At 34.4% G+C, this 10,366-nt stretch overlaps 2 protein-coding genes across 3 annotated transcripts; both read left to right on the forward strand.

The window, feature by feature from the left end:
• The first annotated feature begins 88 nt into the window (after window positions 1-88).
• Window positions 89-6,007, forward strand: LOC142977828 (uncharacterized). Of its 2 annotated transcripts, XM_076121922.1 has the most exons (16): window positions 89-399; window positions 793-1,019; window positions 1,200-1,262; window positions 1,341-1,558; window positions 1,811-2,090; window positions 2,325-2,452; window positions 2,635-2,862; window positions 3,220-3,362; window positions 3,454-3,502; window positions 3,662-3,760; window positions 3,878-3,916; window positions 4,006-4,041; window positions 4,116-4,271; window positions 4,601-4,789; window positions 5,116-5,423; window positions 5,824-6,007. In XM_076121922.1, the coding sequence occupies exons 1-16, from the start codon at window positions 135-137 to the stop codon at window positions 5,865-5,867; spliced, it is 2,472 nt and encodes an 823-aa protein (XP_075978037.1). In that variant the 5' UTR covers window positions 89-134; the 3' UTR covers window positions 5,868-6,007. The 2 variants fall into 2 exon arrangements, with proteins under 2 accessions (XP_075978037.1, XP_075978038.1); XM_076121923.1 differs by lacking the exon at window positions 4,601-4,789.
• A 624-nt stretch (window positions 6,008-6,631) lies between these two features.
• LOC142977738 (uncharacterized) lies at window positions 6,632-10,114 on the forward strand. Its single transcript, XM_076121821.1, has 12 exons — window positions 6,632-6,926; window positions 7,217-7,443; window positions 7,511-7,573; window positions 7,749-7,966; window positions 8,141-8,426; window positions 8,613-8,740; window positions 8,961-9,173; window positions 9,347-9,489; window positions 9,648-9,696; window positions 9,787-9,885; window positions 9,963-10,001; window positions 10,075-10,114. The coding sequence occupies exons 1-12, from the start codon at window positions 6,632-6,634 to the stop codon at window positions 10,112-10,114; spliced, it is 1,800 nt and encodes a 599-aa protein (XP_075977936.1).
• Window positions 10,115-10,366: the final 252 nt, after the last annotated feature.

Here is a 10,366-nt window from a genome sequence, read left to right on the forward strand (position 1 = left end):
AGCAGAAGGAAACATAAATTTATTTGTAACCTCTTTGATGTTACTTTTATTCTCTTTGAGAAGTGACAAGTAAACAAACTACGTAAACATTAAACAGGTAATCAGGCTTGTGTTTTTTTACATTTTCTTGAATTATGTCTTTTTTTACAGCAATTCCTTTGCAACCTAAATCACTTGATTCGCACCAGTCGATACAGCCTTGGGAAAAACCTACTAAACATATACATTCTGCTAAGAAACCCTCTTATTTAACAAAAAAAGAGATAATGTCGAAAGATGATCGCGTTAAGCTTACAGTGATTGGGAATATAATTACAAAGGAATTTATCTATTGCCTTAATTTGGTGAAAGGATTATATAAATATAGGCAAAGGCATTTTCAAGCTCCAATAATACGAGGCATGTAACTATGTATTTCATAACAGCAATCAATAGACAAATCACAAATCTGTAAAGCAATAACAAAGTGCGACTGCTGATTGCAAGGTCCGGAGTTCGGCCTCTTGTAGAATTCCATTTATTTTTCATGCTTATGTGATCCTATATTGTGATTCTCCTATATATTTTTTTACTGTAACAATGTCTCGTGGTTGCCATCTTTTCAATATGACTGAATGTTATTGCTTTAAACCTTTGGTACTAAGTACCTATACTTATATTTGAAAGAGACACAGTATCGATTAAAAGCTTCAACCGCATTTTATTAATTTAATACCTTTAAAATGTTTTTTCTACCCTTCACAATCAAAGAAGTTCTATTAAGTACAAAGCCAATACCTATCTTAATTTTAGGTGTTACTGGCGTAGAATGGCCGAAGGTATGGAGCGATTTGAAGAGAAAATATGGAGCCTTAGCTTATTGCTTAAAATCACAAGTGGCAATTTTGATTGACGACCAATTTCTCGGCGGAGAAAATGAATTAAAGGACGTCGTCGGAACTAAATATATTTACGATATAAGAGTTAATTACTATCAAGAGGGGATCAAACAGTTTGCGAACTATATAAAGTCATTGGGAGTAAGTTTTATTAGTAGTAGGTACCACATAAATCGTAAGCCATTGATTTCCTTCGATCGGCGAACGATTTTGGTGAAGTTACTTCTGTCGATTTGCGAGCGATCCATTGGTCTCTTAATACTTACTTTAAACTTTTCCAAAAGATACCGTCCTGTTCAATAAAAACCTAAATATTTCCAGAGATCGTGTGCTTATTTGCACATATCCGTGAATGATGAGCCAATAGGAGTACTAATTTTCATGGTGAGTCTACAAAAATAACCATAGCATAAAGTTAAACTTGCAATAACTAAATAATTCATACTAGATACCTATCTACAGCTTTATTCGGATGTACTCCCTCGTACATGTGAAAACTTTCTACGACTGTGTGAGACAAAAAAAGGCGGTTACGGAGGGACTCCTATCCATCGCATTGTTAAAGATTGTTGGATACAATGTGGAGGATACGGTTTAAAAAGCAATCCCTCCTTAAATTGCGAAAATTTCTCTGTGCCTCATGACAGGCGTGGTGTTCTTTGTATGGCTAATGACGGCAGGTAGGTATATTTAGTTAGTTAACACATAATATTGACTGCAAATACGGAAAAGAGAAAGAACTCAAAAAATATATATATATTTTTTAAGTAATATTAAACAATAATACGCGAACGGAGTGTATGTTGCTGCATTCGCGTATTATTCTATCTGAAAGATTACAGACATAGAAACCATACCTACATATTTACATAATACCTACCATGTGCCTTTTCATGTACATACTTACATACTTAACTTCTTCATATTTTCAGCGATGTTGACTGTTCAACGCAGTTCTTTGTGCTTTTGCAACCTGCTCCTTGGATGGAACATAAATACGTAGCATTCGGACAACTGATTGAAGGAGAAAGTACTCTGAAAAAAATAGAGAATGTTCCTACTTGGTACGAAGCTCCAATGGCAGAAATAAAAATATTCAGTGCTGGAGTCTTGGATATGGATTGTCAAAGAATGCCGATCAATAAAAACACGAATGCATACATACAAGAACACATTGAAGATCTCAATGCTATTGGAGAGATATCATATGGGGTAAAGTATTCTAAATCAAATCTAATTAAGTTTTTGTTACGGTAAAAGTAAAAAGTAAGTCCCCAACCCGCACTTGGCCAGCATGGTTGATTCAAGGCCTAACCACTCATTACGGGAGGAGACGTTTGCCCAGAAGTGGGACATTAAAGGGTTCAATTTATGGTAAAAGTAAAATAAAATTAGATAGGGTTTTCTCTTTTTGTGAAAGGTATCTAAGCATGTTTTTTTCTTTAGCAAATGTTAGAACGAGTGTTCAACGAAATTGATATAAGAAGGCTTTTATCGGTATCGATAGAATCGGCGGAATCCGCGGAAGTGTCAGAGGAGCAAGAACCTGTTAAGAATCTTCAAGTAACGCAAAGGTTTGTCTTTTGGCACCATTTGGTTTTCATAATAAGTAAATTAACTCCGCCTCCAAGTGTCCGCTCGGAAAAAGGACCAGACCTTGAATACAGCACTCCGGCCAATTGCGGGTTGAAAACTTATTTACTATGAAAACTATCGTCTAGATTGTTTATAACTTTACTTACTTTATTATTTTTAGATTTTTGCACTACAAGGACGATGATGACGAACAGCTAGCAAAGAGCTTCAGTGACAAAACCTTGGACGTATTTCAATACGAATTTGAAGATTACGCATACACACAAGGCACGGCGTCAACTCTAGACAGTTGTGATGATAAAGCTGGAAAAATCGTGAAACCTTTCTACATACCTTTAACAGATGTCCCGTATCCTGGAGAAGTCGACTCAGATTATAATTTACAAAAGTAAGAATTTTTCTCATTTATTATTTTAAACATTGTGCGTTTTCTGTATCCAAGTTCCGCAGCCCTAAATTTGTAGTCTATTTGGTTACTTTCGGCAGCGGTCGACAAGTACCTTTTACAAATACCACATTGCCGGAGGCTTTAAAAGATCACATAATATTGTGGGCTACTAATCTCTCCGCTACACTCAAGCTAACTCAAAGCCGCGAAAACAACAACGTGCAACTGATTGCTAGTGCCTTATATAATAATAGTCACTTAGCCAGTTACACTTCGACACCACCCTCATACTCTGATGAATTTGAAGAATTGCACTTTTATCATCATTTTATTTTAGGTAATAATGCATTTTTATAGGTTGTTGAAAGGAGACTATTGTCTTGAAAGTGATCTAGAAAACGATGCTGCCAAAAGAATGCAAGAAATAGTGAGTTTGTGCGTTCCTGAACAACTGCTTGATGCTTTATTCGAATGTAACGATGTGGAGGGCGATGATTTTGGTAATTTATTCCGTAATTATAGACCACCTTTTCTGTCGGTTACTAACTACCGCCTTTTAGCTATTACGAACTTAATAAGTTATTTTTACAGATTCTGATTTAGACGAACGTGAAGTGTGTCAGTTCAAGAACTATTTAAGGTAAAAAAATAAGTACCTAATAGAAAGAAATAGCATTAGTAGTATTTACAAATATTACGTTTTTTTTTAAATAGATATTCAGTTAGGTACGATTTCAATTGTATCGCTAAGTAAGGTCTAATAAAGAATTAAACACTTGTATGTATTTTTTTCTCTTAGAAATAACGCGGACAAGGCAAGTTTCGCGGGACCTGTTTTGAAAAAAATGGCTCAACTGTCTAAAAAGTTTGAGATATTTGACGATACAGAGGGTGATAAGTAAGTTTATTAAAATGGCCCGATGTTCTTGCATTATGTACTATTCTCAGTTAATTCTAGGAACAGATTACCTTAAATGGTCTTGTTGTTACTAATTATTTACATTCTTACTTTCAGGAAAGATTTAATTACTGACGAAGAACTGAGACTTATTCGGTAAATAAGAGAGATTTTTTATGTTTTCGATTAGAATTTCCCATTGATATTTGGGTATTTTAAACTAATTTATGTCCATAATTCTTCAGAATTGCTGCAAGGGAAATGAAGAATGCACGTGAAAAGTAAGTAGACCATAAATTACTGCTCATTTGTTTTTGTCAAATATTTGATCTCTCTGTGCAACATTTAATTTCAGAATGGTATCGATAAGTGCATTAAAACTGTCCCATTCGAGTAGGATCAAGAGACGGCAAACAGGATTTGTCCATCAAAAATCTCTAGACAGTTTTATAAAATTAGAATCCACAGCTGAAATGAAAAAGAAAGCTGAAGATGATGATGACAATAGCAGGTAATCAATATTTATCTACGCACTCGGAAAATTTATTGGACTACTTAATATCTAAATATTAGCACAGTCACAGCCTGCTAACCTCTGGTTTCCAATGAGTTTGGGTATTTTTGTTAACTCGCGGTATCTGCATTACAAATAAGTATAAATGTGCATGTTGAATATTATTGTCTTCATTATTATTTCAATGGGTTTATTGTTTGCGTTTGGCCGATTTGCCACCATGCTGGGGTACTGATTAATGCAAGAAACAATCTATTGCCACTATGTCTGCGACTGCACTTCTCAATATCCGTCATAAGAATTATTTATTTCTTTTTTATTTAAAGAAAAGTCCGCATCGAATCTTCGGCCTCAGACAAAACACAACAGATGATTCGGCGGCCCACGGGTTTTGTGCGTCCAATATCATATAACGCTAGTAATACGTCCCTCAGAGAATCAGTCCTTGCCCGTCTGTACGAAGAAGTGTCTAAAATCGCTTGTACTGACGGTGGACCTACATTAAAGGACTATAAGTGAGTTTGATATCAGAAGTCCAATTGCGATTTTTTTTATGTTTACTCCAATGTCGACAAAAACTTGAAATATATTTTCAGTATCTTCGAGAATTGACCTTTTCAGTGTACACTGCAGAGTAGGGTGCTTGTGTAGGGTAGCGTTTAAACCTTAAGATGAAAGGACTTATGTTAGATGTCTTCTTCGTTTGTGTCGTTATTTATTTTATTGATCTTAGTCAATCATTTTAAATGTTTCTTTTAAGCACCACCCTAAATACTATCTTCACTCAGAAATTCTTTGATATGTAGACGCCTTCCTAATAAAAATATTTTTTCTTCTTCAGACCGTACTCAGAAACTCATTCAAAGTTTAAATATCTAACGGATGCGGAGGCTAAAATAAAAAGCGAAAAACTGAGATCAAAACTATTTGCTCGTCGTCTTTCTCAAGGCAGAGACCGAGCTCTCGACCTGCAACATGGAACTAAAGTTACCAGCAAGATATCTTCTGACTACGTTGATACTCTTGCCCGAACACACTTTCCAACTAGACACTCTCTAAGAGCTATTGAATACGCCAAGAAAAGACCGTCCATGACCGTAGCCCAGTATCATCAGAAGAACCAGCAATATCAAGAAAAGCTAAAATATAGTATGCATTATATCAATTGTATTAATATCAGACATACATAATTTGCTGCGGCTTTTTAAATGTTTCATTGCTTGTTCTGTCGGGGACATTATGGGGATGATATAGCCCTTATTATTTATTATTTAGTAGAGAGCCTTAGTTACATGGTTAGCACCTGGTGGATGTATATAAAAACCTGAATTTAGTACATTAGTAACCAGCAGGGTTACGCTGCGTATTTTGGGAATACACAGAATGATTTATATTCTAGATCATTTGTACATGCCGAGGCTCTCTACCGAGTTGTTGGGCTATAAAGCATGGGCATGCGTCGGCGAATAAAACCAAACGTTTTCAGTAGATGCTACAGTTAAAATTCCAGAAAAACAAATTGATTAAGTTGATATCATTTCTATTTCAGATTCTGAAGCATCCATAAACACGAAAGGAAGCACCGAATCCTAATAGTCCATAATAAAATAAGAAAAAGAAAAGAATAAAATCGAAGAAAACTGTTTTGTAGTTTGTTTACAATTTTTCCTTTTTACTGTAGTTTTGTATGTTTATGTATCATTTTATATTTTTATATTCGTATATGTGTAGGATTTCAGAGTATTATTTTATTTTTTAATGCTTTTAATTGTATTTTACTTAGAAATAAATGGAAATGCTTGAAATGAAAATTTTATTTCACTTTCAATACCCGCATTCTTAAATTTAAGCGATAGTAACGTTACAACACATTATGGTAAGTTTTATTTGCATATCTGTCTCGTAGCTTATTGCTACGTCAGCAATACTTCGTAGCCCTTCGTAGCTACTGCAGTGGTTTAACTCTACACGACAACACGACGGCTACACAAATACGGTGATTATCTTTGATAGAAGTTAATTTTTTTATGTTTTATGTTTAATTTTATAAATATGTGTTTTGCGTGCAATTTATGTTTAATTTTAAAAATAAAAAGTTAATAAAATGTTTTGTAACCCATGCGAATATAATTATTATAATCACTTTGGGATAAAGTTTCGTGTTGACCTGGCATAAAAAATAAATCTGGCCGTATATGTAACTGACACAACACGTGAGAGAAGTTAGAAAGGAAAAAACATAGTAATGACAGTTACTTCAAAGATAGAAGAGTACTCATAGAATACTAAACTTGTAATAGTAATAGGAAAAAACGCGTAAACTTTTCATATTCTTTACGTTTCACGATCGTGCCAAGATGCTGTCTAGATTACCTTATTTTAACCAAGAATTGCCCATAAAGGAGAAAGTGGATACTGGTCATCCTTGGGAGAAGCAGATAAAACATGCCTACTCTCGCAAGTACAAGTACTGCCACAATTCAACGAACAATCCTGTCTACCCTAAGAAGAAAGATAAAATACCAAGGGAATGTCGTATTAGGTTCACAGTCATTGGGAACAGAATGGCGAGTGAATTTCTTTATTGCCTTCATTTGGTAAAGGCTTTACACAAGCACAGGCACAAGGAATATGTTACTCCTGTTATAAGAGGTAAACACTCCTAAAAACCTTGATTAGGTACCGATTAGCCGAAAGGTTTTTCATTGGGTCTCATTATTTAGAGGTCATAAGTTCTTCAACAGAATCTACTTCTATATACAGTTGTCAAGCTAAAAACGCAACATGAGCCAAGTTTAAGGGATTCTCAAAAAAATATGTTGGTATATTTTTATATTTACACCGCACCATTAGGTTACAGGAGAGAAGAGATATGTATATAGAAGAAGCGATATAGGTGTATTTACTTCTTTGACTAGTCTTTAAAACTAATGGTATTTTAGGTGTATCAAGCTTGGGATGGCCATTGATATTGAACAACTTGAAGTCGCAGTATGGTAGCTTTGCTCACTGCAAGACATCTCAAGTAATTGTTTTTAAAAATGACGAATATCTCGGTGGTGGAGAGGAATTGAAGAAATACGCAGAAGATAAGCTTAATTTTAGTTTACAAATAAATTATTATAAAGAAGGATTACATCAGCTCGCAACATTTATTAAATCTTCTGGGGTAAGTGCTAGTTGAAATGTTGATACTTTGTTTTTGTAAGGCTGTGATTAACAAACGGTATTTTCAGAGACCCTGCGCTTATCTACAAATAGCAATTGACGAGAAACCGATTGGAGTATTACTCTTCTTAGTAAGTTTGATGGAATAACTTAAAGTAGTTACATTAATTCAGTATCCCGATCGACACAAGCCGACACATTTTAGGTTTGTAAGCCACAATTCACAACCCTGGATCGCTAAAACTCAGCTAATCCATATCGTGCTGTTGAGATATATCATGTACTCGATACAATTAACAATTTCAGCTATACTCTGACGTGGCTCCTCAAACGTGTGAAAACTTTCTACGACTATGTGAGACAACAAAAGGCGGCTACGCTGGTACACCGGTGCATCGTATCGTCAAAGACTGCTGGATACAGTGTGGAGGGTTTGGCTTGAAGAACAATCCTAACTTGACCTGCGAAAATTTCATTGTTCCTCATGACAGGCGTGGAGTTTTATGCATGGCTAATGAAGAAAGGTAATATTATGAAAACTGAAGATTTTGGATTATCCCCTAATCTGCTATTATAATTATATTGTAGCTTAGGTTAAATGTCTTCTCAACGCAAATAAAAAATGAGTGAAATCTTATTTATGCAATCCACTCAGCTAACATTTCAGTGCCATATGGTATAGCTTTAAATTATTTCAGAGATGTTGATTGTTCTACACAATTCTTTGTTCTGCTTCAACCTGCGCCTTGGATGGAACATAAATACGTAGCGTTCGGACAACTGATTGAGGGTGAAAATACTTTGGAAAAAATAGAGAATGTTCCAACTTGGTACGAAGCTCCAACGGCGGATATAAAAATATTTAAAGCCGGAGTTTTCAATATGGACTGTCAACGAATGCCGACCAACAAATGTATGGGAACTCATGAGTATATAGTCAAGCATATTGACGATTTGTACGATACAGGGGCTATACTTTTTGAGGTATGTAACAAGAATGTTTTACTTTTAAGTGAAAATGGTTGAACTGTTTGATAAAAGACTGATTATAATAGGTATTCTGAAAAGACACGCGATGGTGTCGCGGTCTTAAGCTAGTATTTGATAGATCTATAAATTGCGGATAGGTTCCTGTATCACATTAATAACAAAATTCAATGGCCTTTGTAGATTATCATGGATAATGTGTATACGGTGATTAAGACAAAAGAGATGAATATGGTTCGAGAGAAATTGGAAAATTTAGAAACAGTTGCTGAAGAATATACACCCGAAGACATATTCTACGAAGTGCAAACGTAATACAATCCCAGATTTATAAATATAGACTTTTTTTGTAGGCCAGAGAACGTCACTTCGTACGATCCTTAAACTTCTCTTTCTTCATTAACATTAATGCTTATTTGCTTTTGCCATTCTTTGATTCTTGTCATACAGGACCGCCGGATTTATTTTAAGGTATCTTTACCTTTTTATCTTTTTGTACGTATGCTTTAACGTCTTTGTGTATTTCTTCAGAGCTGTACAAGAAGAAATGACAGATAGTAAGAATTTTAGCTTCTCATCGTCGTATAGAATATCGTCATCTGAAGATCTGGAGTCATATATTTTTGCAAGTGATTGGTCATCCCGCACGCCAAGCTCGATTGTAGAGCCGATGAAACCCTTTTACATACCTTTAACCGATGTACCTTATTCTGGAGACGTCGACTCGAACTTTGATCTTAAAAAGTAAGTTTTTTTAATAACTTTGTCTCTAGTTTTTTTTTTATATATATTTTCGCCACAAAAATTTTAATTTTATCTTTTCTCCATGCATACTTAAAAGTGTAAAACTATTGTACAGTGTAGGAATGTAAATAGTATTATTGTGTGTACTGTAATGTTAATACTTTATTGTACAGATTACTAAAAGGAGATTATTGTCTGGAGAGTGACCTAGAAAAGGATCCTGCTAAACGAAAGTCTCAAGATGAGATGTCATTGGATGTTCCTGAGGACATGCTTGATGAATTATTTGAGTGTTTTGAAATTGCAGGTCACTCAGGTGTGTAATTCGTTAAGTTTACTCTTTGAAACCATTAAAGTCGAATTTCGTTGAAAAGTAGAACTTCGAAAGGATTTATCATACATTCGCTGTGACTTTACCTATTGGATAGGTTAATCTGACACTTAGGCGCGAAATAAGTTTTTGCAATTTTGCAGATGATGCGTTAGATCCAGACGATGATGAAGAAATAAGGCTATACATAAAGTAAGACCAAAAAATATGACAAAACGTAGAAATGATATGTAGGTACAGGCTGACTGGACTTTTATTTTTAATCAACCTTTACTATTTCAGAGCTAATGTTGATGAAGTCAGTTTCGCGGGTCCTGTAGTAAAAAAAATGGCTAATATTTATAAAAAGTTTCAAATATTCGACGATCCTGAGGGTAAAAAGTACGTTCTCACGAATACTTTTATTTTTTGTCATCTTACTTTTTTGAATAGATTCAACTGTATTTTTTGGCTTACAGGGCACGTTTGCTTTCCGATGAAGAACTACGAATATATCGGTAAAATATTTATTATGATTGTCTTTGTTGGTTTTCTGATTAAATATATCTATTAATTGATATTTTTTTATAGACTTGCTGCAAAAGAATACCAAGCAAAGCATTCTGAGTGAGTGGTAGCATTTTTTACGGTTTTATTTATCTCTACGATTTCTGATGTAAACCACAAAAAATATAACTTCATAAATTTTCTTCATATAGTTAATTATTTTACTTTTTTATTCATATAATTATTTTCAGACGAACATCTAGCAGTGAATCAAAGCTCGTCCGGTAAACGACCTTTATTGATTAGTATAATTTAAATCTTGAAAGTAATTGTATGGATATTTTCTGTACTTATCTTTTTTTCTTTTTGTAGATTT

This window comes from Anticarsia gemmatalis, chromosome 13, assembly GCF_050436995.1.
Source record: "Anticarsia gemmatalis isolate Benzon Research Colony breed Stoneville strain chromosome 13, ilAntGemm2 primary, whole genome shotgun sequence".
Classification (NCBI taxonomy): Eukaryota; Metazoa; Arthropoda; class Insecta; order Lepidoptera; family Erebidae; genus Anticarsia; species Anticarsia gemmatalis.